Source organism: Caloenas nicobarica, chromosome 14 (assembly GCF_036013445.1).
Source record: "Caloenas nicobarica isolate bCalNic1 chromosome 14, bCalNic1.hap1, whole genome shotgun sequence".
Taxonomy (NCBI): domain Eukaryota; kingdom Metazoa; phylum Chordata; class Aves; order Columbiformes; family Columbidae; genus Caloenas; species Caloenas nicobarica.
The window spans coordinates 14,803,723-14,820,045 of NC_088258.1; the positions used below are offsets into that span (position 1 = coordinate 14,803,723).

General features: G+C 37.8%; 1 protein-coding gene across 3 annotated transcripts in view; it reads left to right on the forward strand.

Moving 5' to 3' along the window:
• The window catches only part of CLEC16A (C-type lectin domain containing 16A), a 77,049-nt gene that overhangs the window by 45,950 nt on the left and 14,776 nt on the right, over positions 1 to 16,323 (forward strand). For 2 of the 3 annotated variants that reach the window (XM_065644662.1, XM_065644660.1), the window contains exons 19-22: positions 4,124 to 4,275; positions 5,010 to 5,214; positions 6,650 to 6,820; positions 15,318 to 15,464. In XM_065644662.1, coding sequence (XP_065500734.1) covers positions 4,124 to 4,275; positions 5,010 to 5,214; positions 6,650 to 6,820; positions 15,318 to 15,464 — 675 coding nt within the window. Of the gene's footprint in view, positions 1 to 4,123; positions 4,276 to 5,009; positions 5,215 to 6,649; positions 6,821 to 15,317; positions 15,465 to 16,323 lie in introns of those variants that run through there. The other variant, XM_065644661.1, reaches the window with a different exon arrangement.

A 16,323-nucleotide genomic window follows, 5' to 3' on the forward strand; every position in this document is an offset into this window, starting at 1 on the left:
CTTATCTTGGGCTGCCTGCTGTGCACAGGCAGCTGTGAGAGCTCTTCACATCTGCAGGTGATTTCTAGGATTGTGATTATAAAATCATTAAAGATCAAGCCCTGCAGCAGTTCAGGTACATTAAGACCATCTGCTGAAGTAGCTGTTATATTTGTCAAGACTTCATATAGTACAGTCTTTCCAGGCAAATAGTTGCATGTGTTCATGCAATATTTTCACCGAATTTACATCATCTTTGCTGCAAGCAGCTGAAGTCTTTGAACTCTCCTTCCTAGGCTGTATTTCCTAAAAGTTGTATTTTTCTTGGAGAAGGTCCAGAGAAATCTTGGATCCATGCCTTGGAGGTGTAATGTCCAAACTGGTTACAGGCTTTGTTGTGCATGAGGAAAAATTAAACATTGCTGTTAATCTCCAAAATGACACTACGCTTATTGACAGCAGTGTCCCATCAGTACCCATTCTGGCTGTGGGTCACCTTTATCCCCAGGTAAAATTTCAAGAGGACTGAAGTTTACTGGGCTTGAAATTCTTTCATCTAAATATGGTTTTGTATGTGTAACTGTTTTATAGCATAGCGGTAAGTATTCTCAGATTGGTTCACTGGAAATGTGTTTAACCGCACTTCTCTTCTGTTTTTGTCATAAAGGATGACTGTAGCTTATGACCCTTCAGCAGCTGTGAACTAGAAACAGTCATGGAAATGGCATACATTCAGTTTTATAAACTTGAAAGATTCCTGTAACGGCTGCCTAATAAATTAGTAATTTTCCTTTTTGTGCTTTTATAAATTGTTACCGTAATGCTTTATGTGAAGTTTTTGTCAGATCTAAAATGAAGACTTTCTGCTCTGGAAAACAATTCCTGCCCTTTGAGTTCTTTGCCTTGAGTACTGCATTTTTGTAGTCAGGCAGTTGAATTTGTACAGCAGTAATTGCAAGTATTTCAATCTTGCTATTGCACTAACAACTGTATAAATACTGGACAAAACCAAGTATTTGAGGACTTCACAACTCTCTTTGGTGTTACGACCCTTATGTTGAGAATTTCACAACAAATTATCCACAAAATTCAGGAGCCTCATATTATGTATTCGGAGGAGTCCACATCAGGTCTTAAGAAGAAAAGGGCTGTTCCAGGAATTCGTATGGACTGAAATAAATATGTTGATGGACTAATTGGATTAAAGAATGAAAAAGGCAATGAAGGGTCCCAGGTTAAGAAGTAACCAGTTATATTCCGAAGTCCTGTTTTGAAACACATTTCTAATTGTTGAAAGCCTTGAGGGCTCATTAACACTGATAGCACTTTATGCTTGCTATTGTAACTGCTTCAAAAAAAGTTATCAGCTGTAGGAGGTGATGCAGTGTACAGGACGGGCCATATATCAAGTCTGTCCTTGTTTTGTCACACCAACTGTTTGAGAATCAATTCCTTCTCAGTTAATAGCTGTATTCATAGGGATTTTCTTGTTTTATTCTCTTCCTATGGCTTGGAAAAAAAAAAATTGAACCTATCTTGTGCATTATATATGACTTCCTTGAAGCTGGTTCGGTTTGAACCAAAGTGCGTTCCTAGAAAAATGTTCATGATTAGAAACTTTGCCCTGTGAAGGAGCAGAGAACAGAGTACCAGTTGTGGAGTTTAATCACTCAATTATTTTCACCACGGAACTGCTGCCGTTTGTAGCTTTTGTCGACTAGACTTAGCCCTGTGTTACATTACATGGATGTATTAGATCTGTACTTCTGTTACCACTTCTGGATGTGTATGTATAAAATATATACAAATACAGATACACTTTTGGATCAAAAATTTAGATACAGCTTTGGATGCATTTAATATGTATTGTTCTCTTTTATTGTTCAGGTTATTAGAATGTCATTGGTACAGTAATACTGGAGTAGGATTCTGTTGGCGAAGCGTAGCCTACGTTGCCGTTTTAGATCTCCTCTGATTTTTCTGCCTGGTGTCTCAGCTCCTTTTCTAAGAAGGAATACATCTCCCATAGGCCCTATAGTAATATTTGCCAATCCTGTATGGATTTCTTGAGCTTTCTAGGGCATATGAGCAGGTAATAGCAATCAGTCCTCATGTAACTGAATCCCATCCTGTAGGTATTGCAGAAAAGTCACAGTGTTGTATTGATTCAACTTGTTTTCTCAGTTTTCAAAAGCTCTCACTTAATTCACACCGCATTAGCGTTAATTATCCTCTCTTAAATGCATTAGCCTTCCATATTTCTTCCCGTTCTCTCCTGCCACCCAAACAATTGTGAATGGATCCTGCTGGTAAAGGGTGATTGGTAGAATCATAGAAATGTTATTTGGAAGGGACTTCTTGGTTGTGGTGTGGGGGCTTTTGGAGGCGGGGAAGAGGAGGTGGTTTTTGGGAGGAGTGTTTGGTTTCTTTTTTGAACCTTGACAACCTTTGGTGATAGAAATCGCACAACCTTTCTGGGTAACCTGCTGTGCTGTATTACGCACAAGAGAATTTCCCCTACCTCCGAAACTATAATTTGTGGCTGGCGTCCCTAGTTGTATGACCGGCTGCTGCAAAGAGCTGTGCGCTTCCACTTGGAGCTTATAGCTATCCCACAGACTTCTCTAGTATGAAATATGGTGTTAACTACTTGTTTAGATGTTTGGAGAAGTAAGTTTGACTGTTTTGTATAATCTGCACCCTCATTCCTATCTATTTCCTATCTAAAACTAGTTCTTCTAGTTTTATTTTTAGGTTGTGGTGTGTTGTTTGTTTGTTTGTTTTACCATGGCTATTTGAGCAAATAACTCCAAACCGCTGGGCCTATCAATGCCTTAGTAATACCAAAGAATCAGAGCACTAAGGAGAACGAATGATTGAAAAACTATGGCTAAGGTAGAACTCCTTGCTTGCAAGTTGGATGGTTTCTATTTAAAAAAAAAACCACCAAAAACCAAAACAAACCCACAACACAAAAAACCTAACAAAACAAAAACAACCAAGAAAAACCCCAAACAAACAAACACCACACACCAATACTCAAACCCAATCAAAACTATTGCAGGAAATAGTTAGAATGCTGCAAATTAGCTGGCTAAGTCCATCGAATTTTGTGGCGTACCATCTAGAATTGCAAAGATTATTAACTCAATAGGACAGTGTGTGTGGTCATAGAATCTTATACTTGCTATAAATTGTACTAGATGAGAGGAAAAAGACCTGTGTGCAGTAAGTATGTGAACGAAAGTATCAGTTTGAAGCAAAGGAAAAAGGCAACTGTAGTAAGATGAGCAAAGGTTTCCTACAAGGTGTCGGTGCTGGTTTATGGGGTGCTCAGTAAACTTCAACTGGTGTAAAGAAGGTGATTTAGTCGCTTTTCAAGAATGAGGGGTTTGAACTGGAACAGGTGCACAGAGGAGATGCAGGAGGGTCAGGGAATGGTGTGTTTGCTCCTTGAAATCTGTATTTTGGGGCTTGTTTGAGGGGTCCTAGGGTAATGGTTAAGAGAGGATGTATTTATTCAATATAAATTGATAAAATGGGTGGGTAAGAGAAAAAAATGTCACCTCATTTAACAAGTATTGTTTAAAAACCTGATACAATTTACCTGGAGACTCCATGTAGTCTTGAAGTTAAAAGGCTTCTAACAGTCAGAACAGTCAGGTTTCAGACCTGTAGAAATGTAATTAGCATCAGAATGGAGCTGAAGTTTGTAATGAGGTGGGTGTAATTGCCTGCAGTGGGGTCAGACTATCTGTGGTCGTTGGGGAAGACCTTTTGAGACTTCTATTTAGTGAGGGAAATCGACACTGATGCAATTGCAACCCTGAAATGAAGTGACCTTTAAACTAAAAGGTAATGAAGGTGGTAAGAGAAAGCAAGGTCCATATAAGGCACATCTTATACATAGCTTGTAAGACACCTGAACTGCTATTGTCAAAATACGTCCCGCTCTTTCTAAGTAACTGTAACTATCATAGGGAAATGCAAAATATATATTAAAAAACCCCACCTTGCATAACTTTAAACGTCTTGTAAAGATGATTACACTTTTATATATTAACATTTTTTGTTACATAGAGCAACCAAAACCCAGACTCCTTAACTTCAGTAGCTATGTGACTTTTTTCCTTCCTTCCCTCAGATAACAGTGATCTAATTGCTTGTACAGTCATAACAAAGGATGGGGGTCAAGTTCAAAGATTCCTGGCTGTGGATATTTACCAGATGAGTTTGGTTGAGCCAGATATTGCCAGACTTGGATGGGGAGTAGTTAAGTTCGCAGGTCTTTTGCAGGTAAGAGAAGTTTTAATCCGGGTGGTTACTTTTTTCTCAGCTGAAAATCTGCCTTTACGTTGGGTAAAAAGTGATACCAATATTAGCTCATATATTTAAGCTCTGTACCATGCTTACTTGTTTCTTCTGTTGCTAGTCTTTTTTCTAGTTGCTGCCTTTTAAAGTATTTGTTTTGCTGAAGAAGTTTACATAGTTAACTAGAAGCACACTTGAAAATGAGGTAACTTCCCCAATACATATTGGACTGTGATCATTTGAACATGAAATCATATACAATTGGGATTAAGTCCCAAGCACTTTCTTTAAGTGACGGTGTAATGAACTCTCCAAGAGTTCTAATCTTCCTACACAGGTAGGGAAGGTAACAGGTTGCAACTTCAAAATGATCTGTGCTGATCTAATTGATTTCAAAAGCTTTAAGAAGTTTCTCTCATTTATGTCTCTCTTGCCTTAGCCAACACTGTATTTCCTGAAAATTCACTATGCTCAAATAACTTAATTGAATTTTTAACTGACTTAATCTTTGAGTACCAATTTCTGAAGAACTAAATCCAAGGTTGTACAACTTCCAGAGTATTTCCGCGCCCACCCCCCCCCCCCCTTTTTAATGCAGAAACCGGTTTTTTAGGAGGTTTAGTGGAGCATTCACAGGATTTTCTTTTAATGTTGATATTTAATCTGTGGTTTAAAAACGCAAAATTTTTCATTAGCTACTTGCTTCTGTTTCTTTTTAGGATATGCAGGTGACTGGAGTAGAGGATGACAGCAGAGCTCTGAACATAATAATTCATAAGCCTGCCTCAAGTCCTCATTCTAAGCCCTTTCCTATTCTTCAAGCTACATTTATCTTTTCTGATCACATTCGCTGCATTATTGCAAAACAACGTCTTGCAAAAGGCCGTATCCAGGCTCGGCGTATGAAAATGCAGAGAATAGCAGGTGAACGGTTATTTTGAAATTATTCTAAGAAACAAGGCTTGTATGTCACAGCAAGTCACTCTGTAACGTAAGGATGTGTTAGAAAAATCTAACAAGTGGTGTGCAACAGAAAACTGTAAATCAGCGTCTAGTTTCTAAGCCATAGATATTATTGGAGTAAAATACGTGTTTTCATTTGTAATGATAGACACATCAAAGAAAGGATTGAAAAGAAGGACTCCTGTCTTGTTACCACTAGCTGCCAATCATTTCACAAAACTTGGCATTTCTCTGTAAATGTGATTCAGTCATTCATAATGAAAATGCGCTACTTAGAAAGCAGATGTTCTACTGCCTTGGGGCTGAACTGGAGCTCAGCTTGCCTGATTCCTGAGTTGGGCGGTGTCCTGATGGTGTGGATGGTAGCGCTTAATGTTTGGATGTGGTGATGACGAGCCATCCAAAATGTTAAATGGATTAAGATTATCAGCAGCTGGATTTCTGTGTTTGGAGGAAATGCATGCAAAGAGATGAAGGAAAGTTCATTTGAGTGAATAGCAAAGAGTGATTAAAATCTTACTTGAATACTAAGTGGGTGAAGAGTAGATTGAAGCTTACCAGTAAGCTGAGTGAATTGGTGAGTATGGAAAAGGAAACTCTGAAATACAGGAAGGAAAATAGGTGGGCAAACGAAAAAGGACAGCAGCCATCTCGGTTACTTGGTTTGTCCAAGGACAATAACAAACTAATTGGAGTTGTGAAAAACAAGGTTATAGCTGGTATTAAAATTATTGAGTTGTCCAGAGAATTATTCTGATTGTAGATGGTTTAAGATTATTTTGGTGTCTTACGATTCTGTAGGAAGTGAAGTAAAAAGTTTTCATGCTTTGAGTTTAAAAAATAGGCATGTCATGCTTTTATGGCTTGCTTCATGGCACAAAAATGAAAGCAAGATTGAGGCTAATGCAAGTCTATTTTGATATTAAAATTTTAGGTTGACTGGCAATGCAAAGGCATTTTTTTGCCAGTTTAAAGCAGATTGTCTCTTTAAATGGCTTTCTGCAGTGTTCAGTTGTAACTAGTGAATGACTTCATTTGTACAAGGAAAAACAGTTGTGGTTCTTGTTTTTGTGGGGTGTTTTTTAATAACTCCTATGGCTTATTTAAATTTAATGCAAGGAGCTTATTATAATCCTTTTTTTTCCTCCTCCACTGTATTCTGAAGCTTCCTTAGTGTGAATGTGATGTGGACAGCAGTGGTACAAAGGTTGCCAGAAATGTTGTCTCTCCTTTTCCAATGTAATTGTAACCATGATTAAGAGGTAAAGGCAGGCAAGTTATGTTAAACATCTGATTTAGTCTTAACATCCTGAGCAAACCATCAATTGTATTTTCGCCTATTCTTCCTTTTATGTATTTTTGAGTAACAAAAATTATCAATTGTGATTAAACATAGCTCTCCTGGATCTTCCTGTTCAGCCTTCAACTGAAGTTGCTCTGGGTTTTGGACATAGCTCTGCAGCTGCAGCCCAGCACCTTCCATTTAGATTTTACGATCATGCACGACGCAGCAGCAGTGACACTACAGTGCAACGCTCTGTTTTTGCATCTGTTGACAAAGTTCCAGGTAAGATTAGCATTCATTGTCAAGTGATTTTTTGCTTTGTGATTTCTATCTGCAAAAGCTGAACAGTAACTTGTATAAGCAATGGAAAAGCTTCCTGTGAAATGTTTCTGAACACACAGCTCTGGGATGAGGCTTATGGAAAAATTTACTCCTAGAGAAACAAGTAATAGCTGGGTGTGTATTCCAGGTACATTTGAGCAATCCATCCCTGGCAGCTTCCCCAAATACACTGCAAGTGTCTTAATACTTTGCCTTCCTTTACAAATTGAGTTAGTATAAATCGTGTTTAGCATACTCAGTGTTTGTGCAACACATCTGTCAGTTGTGGTGGTTCCCCCTTCAATTTGGTTATGATTTTCTTGCCAGTTGGTAAAAATAGCTGGGATACTGTGCATGGCTGCGTTTTCTGCCTTGCCAGCTCCAAGGTAAAGGGCCACAGCTGCTCCTGCAACATTACTTGGCATTGGTTTTAAAGGAATAATTCTGAGTCAATGAGCTCTTTGCTCTTTGGTCTCCTCAATATCTGTTTCACCACTCGACTTCTCTGCAGAGGTTTTCTGCCAGATGGTGAACTTTCCTCGTTTTGGATTGAGTAATTTTAAAGTTGAATCTCATACTGCTTGAAAGTGCTTAATTTTGTTGTATTATGCAAAAAGATGCACCCTTGTTTACCACCAGCTGCCAATCATTTCACAAAACTTGGCATTTCTCTGTAAATGTGATTCAGTGATTCAAAATTCAGATGCCCTACTTAGAAAGCAGATGTTCTACAGATTAGGACTGAATTGGAGCTCAGCTTGTCCAAGTTTGGGAACAGAATTCATGAAAGCATTTGTACTGTCGGTCAGGTTTTTCAAGGCATGTTGTGTGATGGGAATGTATTTCCTTATTTGACACGATTTCCATGGAAAAGGTGTGGTTGGAAAGCTGCCAGTGCTGCTGATTCAGGATCAGCCTTCCCTAAGAAGAGTGTGCTTGTGTTCACAACAAGTGACTTCATCTACTATTTCTTTTTCTTTTGGGGGAAGGAGAGGTGTTGGGGGTGGTGCAACATGGTAGTTTGTTCAAACAACCACATACTTACTTCGAATTCCAGGAAGTGGAGAATTCCAGTGTATGCACATGCAAATCCAGGGGGAAAACGAGTCTGAAGCTTTGATTTGATACCAAGCATGAGAAACCAGGCACAGAACATGACACACTTCAAATGCTGCGTTTTTGAAATGCATTTTATGATAGGCAGTAATATAATAAAAATAGATTAATTTATTGGTTTACATCTGATTACAAAATAAATACAAGTGCCTCTTCCTTCTCCCCATATCTTCACTACTGAATGAATGAGGTTTCCTAGTTCTGAGTAATTTTCATAGGAATGTGTCTGTGTTTATCTCTTAATCAGGCCTGGAGTGATTTTTTCCTTTGAGAAAGATTTTGTGCCTTTAAAAAACTTACTGAACAAGTTGCAGTTAAATTATTAGCTTCATGTTTTAATTTCTTCATGCTATAACTTTATTTGGTTGAGTTCTGCAGAGCTCCTATAGTCTGATAATTTGATTGTACTTGTAAGAAACAAGTTGTGCTTTCCCTTGATGATGGTGTGTTTTGTTGATTTAAAGGAGAGCTATTTTTTGGCAATATTTTTAGAAGTTTAGTCATTTTTTTAGTAGGGCCATGTTAGCTGTCAGTGCTTTACATCCAGCATGGTTTTTAAGAAGTGAACAATGCCGTAAATGTTTTCGGCCCTGCTGCAAATTTCACCCTGTGGAGATTTTTAGTATAACTGTTGAGTCAGTTCCCTAATCCCTCTTCTCAGTGAATTTAGAGTTTTCAAGAACAGTTATTTCAGTCTGCTCTGGTTCAGTTTCTATTGTAGTGCATACATAAAGCTCTACATATTTCACCAGAGAGCACACAGTTACCTTATTGTAGTCAAACTGTGCTCCACTTTGCTTTAGTGCTTCAAAGTTAAAATCTGTTTTGAAAGCACTTCTTGAGATCTGGGGAGAAGAGGGTGAGAGCTGTTACAGCTTAAAACCAGATTTTGTGCGAGATGGGTGAAAGGTGACAAGAATCTAACAAACCACACTTTGAAACACCCCTGTTAATACTTTTTGTATTAAGTAAGGGTTATGCAAATGCAGTGAGATGATGTAATTATCCCAGATGACTGTTCAGATAAACTGGTCAATTCATATCAGAGAATAAGAGAAGCAAAATCCTTCACTTGATCAATTTTATTGTCATGAAGTCATTGCCATGAATACATCTTCAGGGTCTGGTTTAGGTTAATGGCCTTTGCCAGAATGTTAGAGCATTTTAGGGGTAGGTTAGTTGGCTGGACTGTTCATCATCTTGTCTATTAGGTATGTATTCATAGGATGCTTTTGAAGGACTCTGTATGTAAATAATTACATTGTTTTCAAAGAATTGAACAGATTTGGTAGGTGTCCTGTGAACACGGGTCTTATATTGAAAGTAAATAATCACTTTCTTTCCAAGGACACTCAAATATTGGTTTCAAATACCAGCTGTATACTGAGATTTATATGCTCAGTGGGACTTAAGGGAAATCGTAATGATTCTAAATATTTTATATATATCTAAATATTTTAACAAGTGTGATTGCTTTCCTACTGAGAAAGTTTGTTTTGGAAAGCAAAATGAATCAATAGATATCTGTTGCTATTTTCTCCATTGTTAATACCTTACTATAAGATGATGTTAATAAGATTTGGGGGGTAAAAGTTGGAAAAAACTTCTCGTTGCAAACAAATTAGAGCCGTCTTAATTTTAAAATCCAAAGGAGAAAAGATAGTCTTTTATAGCTTTGTGACCCTTTAAATGAAAAAGAAAATGTAGATGAGAATTCTATATAAAGTCTGCATCACTTTTTGGGAATAGGAAAACTTTAAACAGAGCACAAGAGTTGTTTAAGCAGCGTTTGAGATTGTTCAGATTTACACGAAGAAAATTTGTTTTAGTTTTGTCAAATATTATTCAGTCTGAAAGCATATTATACACTGTAAAAAATGATGTGCTCTTCTTTAGCAGGTCACCACAGCTGGACATAAAATCATGGGGGTTTTTTTAATTAATAATATGAACGCATTCTTGGAATGTGTATAATTTTTGTATTTTAATTGCCTTCTCCACCCACAGTAAGAAAAAGTTCCGTTTGATCAAAGTACTATTGGAGGGCTTGACATTCACAGCTGATGAGCATCTGCACTTGTTACTGGTTTTCTGAGATTAGATTGCTCAGCACATTCGAATGCCATAGACAAGTTATTTTGGAACTGTGCTGTGGGACTCCGATCAACCCTTTCGTGTTCACCATCACCCACAGCTACCGTAGGAACATCGGATCGGAATAGTTTAGTTAACTAGTACTAAGTTTTTTGCAGTGTGAGATGGTTAAAATGTCCCATGCTCCGTAATTCTAGGATACAGTTGCTTTTATAGGCCATAAGTATATTTAAAGTATTTTTTGATTCCTGTGTTCTTTGCAAAAATAGTGGAGGACAACTGCTGAGCTTATCAGCTCGGTTTGTTTTTTCTAATTAATATTCTTTGAACCATTCCAAGTTCAATATTTAGTTATGGCTGCTGCTTTCAAAGACCCAGCTCCGCTGCCTATTTATCTTGCCTCATCATCAGAATTGTGGGGATGAACTAGATACTAATCTTCCTGTCATTATCAGAATGATGTAGAACTTAATCATTTCTGTGCAGAGGTATTCAAGCAGAAGTGCCTAATTAAAGTAGTTTGACAGCACTAAGATTACACAAGATACAACTATCTTGATTTATATAACATGAGTTACTGCTTGTGTGCACAAAATGAAAAGTACCCTTCAAACTGAGTTAAATATGCAGGTCTGCTAGTTAGATTTTTAAATTTTTTTTGTAAGAAAGAGCTTTGAAAACAATCTTTGACTGTTACTATTTGGGGAGTTTACTATTTACAAGGATTATTTTCAGTGAAAAAACCCCAGCACTTCAAAATAGCACATTCTGGCACCGAGAATTCTCAAGTCTTGTGTTCCAGCGCTGACATATGCTTTAGGTCTCTCCATGCCAGTGGAACTACAGTAACTATTCTCATTTCTTTCAACTTGTTGAAAGGATTTCTCTGATGGAAGGAATAGTGGCATACTTTAATATGAGAGCTCCTTTGTGCATTAAAGGACAGTCAAAATAAATGTCGTCTCAACAAAGTGTCACTCACAGTAAGGATGTGCTGGTGAGGCATAAAGAGAACCAGCCATGGCAAAGAGTGAAGTCCTCTTACCATTGGACTTGGAACTGGTCTGTTGAGTGTACTAAATTGATGAGAACTGTGGGTACAGCTACAGTCATCACATATTGGCATTGTCTGCCAAGTGTGGATACTGAAAATGTCAGTTAATCCATTTTTTTAAAGGTGGTTCAAGTTGTAGCACCTACTGGCAACGGAGCTCCAAGTGACCAATTTGTTTTGTACGTGTGTTTTCTTGGCAGTACTTTTTCTACTATTTCTTCTGTTTTGGTGAGAACAGAAGATTTCTCCTCCCTTGACATGCAAACATTTTGTGGATATAAAATGTCTTAGATGGGTGCAACTTTTTCCAACGCTGTAAGGGAAACAAAATATATTGATGTAGGCACTTCTTTGCCCATGGCTTTAGTAACTGTTCCAAAAATAAGTTTCATTCACTTTATCAGATGACTTTGCCTCACTTCTGTGGTCACAAGTCCATTGATTTTTCCTTGTTTCTCATCCTAACTAGTATTTCAAAATATGAAGTATGTATGAGAAACCTAATTCCCATTTGCTGTATTAAAAACTATATATATCAGTGGCCCCGAGTGCTATTGGAGTCTTTCACATTTGATGTACTTTAGTTTGTGGTTGATGTTTTGCAGACTATCAGGCGTCACTGTGTGTTACCTCTGTTTAACTTATCTAAATGATTGTAGAAGGTCAATCAGTTTGGTTTCTAAAATAAAATATATGGATGTATTTACATTTATGGAATAATTAGCTGCTTACCAAACCATTTTGTTTTTAATTGAAATAGATGTCTCCTGCCATGGTGGTTCTTTAATTCTTTCAAGTGGTGTTCATTTTAGACGTAATGAAATGTAATTTAAAATAATAGAAAAGTTTGGTAAAAGTGGCATTCACCCATCTAAAACTATGATGCAAGTACTAGAGCAATTCAGCTTCGTTGTGTTTCTGCAAGTGGGTTTGAGTCTAGTTCTTGAGTATATGCATGGGAGGCAGAGGATAAGAGGTGGGACTGCAGATTAAATCAGATTATTAGCAGGATTTATATTTGTCAGCTTTTTTTCTGTGTCTTCCTTTCTTCATCCATTCTGGTTTTTTTCCTTGTAACACAACCTTTCAGTTTGTGTTATTCCTAACAGCATTTTCGTGACTCGTCATGTCTGCATTTAAAGCTTTCATATGCTTCTCGTAACCCATGTAAATTGAGTTTTGCTTGGCTGCCTGCTTGTGTGGCACCAGCAAATTCCCCATTCAGGAGATTCTCCGTAATGAGTGAATCAGCTGTCCAGTGCCATGGGAGATTCCCCATACAAAAGAGTAAAGTTTGCTTTCTTTCAGACCTGATTGTCAGATACTTTCTTTTTCAGTGTTCACTGTGCAGCGAAGGCAACACGTAGTAAGTATACTGTTAGGTGTTTCATAGTGCATGTCGCAACTACTTTCAATAATTCAGGGCACTGCCAATCCAAAGGAAACTTTCACATGGATACTTGCCCGTGGGAGCGTGAGGAGGACTGCAGAGCAGCTCAGTTGTGTGCATCTCCTGACGTACAGCCCAGATTGAAGATAGTTCTTTTGCTGTAGGAAGTTTTTCAACTTCTGAAAAGCTGCTTGCTACCTAAACCTGGAGAGATGACTAAAAGCTGCCAAGTGCTAGGAGGAATGTCTGCCAGAGGAAAGCCTTGCTAATAAAATTGAGGAATTGCTACAGGAGTGTTGTTATGAGGAAACTGAGAACCACAAGAAGGGTGTAATCTTCTAGAGAAAGAGATGGAGCAAGAACGAACAATGCCATGGTAGTTGTTTCCACGTAGGCTTGTGTGGGAAAGGCAGTTCATGAACTTTTCTTTCACAGCATGTTGTAAATTCTATAGTGTTCTAGCAGTAGAATGCTGCTATGCTAGTAGATTCCAGACCTTGAATCTTTTCATTTTTCTGCATTTTTATAATACCAGTGCAGTTCAAGATCAAATCATTGACCTCTATAACAGCAAAACTATGGAAACTGTAAGTTAAAAATTCAGCTGAAAAATCAGAGCAAAGAGGGAAAAAAAATGGCTAATTGAAAGATACAGTAAAGGGCAATTGAAAGACCCAGTGAAGTGTGAATTACTGGTCTTATGTCGTGGGAGATATCCTGACTTGTTCAAACAGTCTTATCACAAGTGAGTTGGCAGGTCATCCCACAGCGGGGTCTTAAACATGCGAGGATCAGCAGTTTCTGTAGTTTTTCAGAACTGGTGCATTCTCACTGCAAGTCTTGGTATTACACGGTATGGGTTTTGTGCAAAAGCAAGCTTGTCAATTCTGGACCTTTTATAGTGTCACTGAACAACTTTGTTCTGCTAATCTGGCAGAGGGTTGATGTAGGAGTTAAGTCCTCTGACTTTCTTGATCTGACGTCTGCTGAAAGCCAGAGCATGCCAACTTGCTTTTGTGCCAGCAACGACAAACTCCTTTTGTTGTTAAACAAAAATATAAGCTTTAAGAAAGTCTTAACAATTGCTGGACAACACAAGTTGTTTTAAACAACAACCAAAAATGCATTTGTCAAATATAGTAGAACATGACTACTTTAAAAAAAAAAAAAAAAAGCTTCATTAAAGTAACTTGCTTTTGTAATGCCAAGTGGTTTTTTTGGTTTTCTTTTTTTCCATGTTCCAGCTTCTCTTCTCAAATACAAACTACTTTCTTACAAGACTGATGCTGTAAAGTGTTGTAACTCTTCCAAAGATACTCTTCTTGTATTTCTACTTATGTTGAGGTAAAATAATGGTCAAGTGTATGCCTTTGGCATTTGCAATCTGGGACTGTCTGAAATCTAATGTTAAATTTAACTTGAAATTGTCACAAGTGAATTGTGTCAACCAAACACATTGCCATAAGGCAATATAAAAAATAAAGGTGTTCAGAAATACAAGGTAGTCATGTCAAATAAGTTTTTTAGTGTAGTATCTGTTTTGTACAAAGTTACCATATAATCATTCTCACCTGTAAAAGAATGATTTACTAATTGTTTACTTCTACTAAATGTTCAGCGTGTGTTTGCAGCGCTGCTGGACTTACTGGAGACACCTTTGTGTGCATTTCTTTTAGTAGGATGTGACTGCACAGCAAAATAGCACATTCACGAGTCACCTAAAGAATAAATGTCAGTTGTCTTTTGGCTCATAGCATACTTCTGCACAAAATATTTGGCACCACACACATGGAATAGCTATTACTTCTGATTCAGTGTGGTCTCATGCAATGAACACGTGATGTAGATCCTTTGTACTCAGGGCTTCTCATCTTGACTAAAGCAGTGAAATTAAATATTCATAGTACCCCAATCTCAGATTATTCAGTTCTGAGATGCTGGGTTTGAGAACTAGGGATTGGAATTCCTTCCTTGTGCTTCTTTCTCAAGTTGTGTACTTGCAATGGATTTCCTTGTGGTGCAGGTCCTCGGTACTTTATGAAGTTGCATCTTGAAAGAGAAGGTGCATGAGTGGGATGTGAGGAGGGAGGGAACTAAAATGAAGATGGTTTGTTTGGGTTTTTTTAAGGCATGTCAAAGACTGAAGCAGAGGGTTGCAGAGGAAGGAGAGAGTGCGAGATTATGTTAGGAAAGAAAAGGATGCTACAATGTAAAGAATTTGAGGAAATATTAGACTGAAAGCCAGAAGACTTATTTTAAAAGTGCTGTCAGACAATGTATAGACCTTTCCAGTCTTGAGACTGGGGAAAAGTTTGACTTGTGAGAAAGGGGATGAAATCCAATGCCAGCATTAGATTGATTAGAGTTTTCTGAAGTTTTTATCTCTGCAAAAAAAACATGGTGCAGGCCTTCTATCTGAGAGTTGTTTCGTTCACTTATGACTTAACTATTTTTCTTATCACGTTAAGGTCTGTGACCTGTTAATTTATTGAATACATCAAAAACTGAAGAGTTTTGACATGTTTTGACTGTTTGTGTAAGCTCTAAGTTTTAAAATGTTTTGAATCCCTTACCCTCCACTTTCTTGTTTGTCTATGGGCATTTGTAGCATGTTTTCAGTAAGGTGCATTCAGATTTTCAGGCTTCCAAGATGAAGCTGGGGGAGCGTGCATCCTCTGGGTTCCTACACAAAATTAACACCACTTTGATGCAGTATTTGCTCTTACCATTCCTCAATTTGTTCATGTAGGTTAACTCTTTCAGGCTAATCATGAACTTATAAACTTCATTGTCCTGTTTTGCAGGCTTTGCTGTAGCCCAGTGTATAAATCAACACAACCCATCACCGCTCTCATCTCCATCACCTTCCAGTGGCAGTGGAAGCACAGGGCGCTGTGATTCAGTGACCGCAAGCTCAACATCCACTCCTTCTGTTGCACAGAGCCCATCAGGTATTAAATCTCAATTTTCGGCCTTGGCGCTAAGGGAGGTAGAGTAGTTTATTGTAAAATTTAAATTACTGTGTTATTGGATTAAAACCAGTAGGACTTTATGTTTTTAGATCACTTGGATTTTTCAACTAGACCAGTTAAAGTAAATTGTTGTTCAAATTTTAATGATCTCTTCAGCTTTTTGGAACTCTAACAGATACTTGGTGTCTTTCAGCAGGGATTTTTAAGTGCTGTTGAAATAATGCTCTGCTTGTCTGACTTGTCTCATAGCACATACAATTTAAAATGTTGTTTGTTTTTTGTTGTGTTTTTGTTATTGCTTTTTAAACTGAAGTATTGCTTTGCATAAATTTGTGATGTAAACTGCCAGCCTTTCACTGCAGTGGATAAGTTGATCTGCACATGAAGTGTCTTTTTTGAAGTGGGTGATGTTTGGTTTTGTATGTTTATCTGATACTCATGTTACTTTGTAACAGTAGGCCAAATGTGAAATATTTGAAAATAGTTATTTGGGATGCTAATATTGTAAAGCTTTTGCAAGAGCACTCTTCTGGCTGAACACCACCTTTGAGGAGGCTGTTTCATTGGTGCAGCAGAAACCGCCATATAAATAGACTGACAGTATAACTGTCACAAATGTAGGTACCATGTGTTTGTGTGGGTCAGTCTATTTAGTGGGTATGTTTATGCTGGGTCTTGTTGCATTAGAACACCTTCATTTCTCATTTTTTGTGTAGTATTTGTAGACAATCTTGTAATGGTGTTTGTTCTGAGTGCAAATTGTGTGTGAGGTAAAGCCTCAAGCTGGAGACTTAACAAGAAGTAAATCCTGAAGGGTGCATACTGAGATGCTTTCATG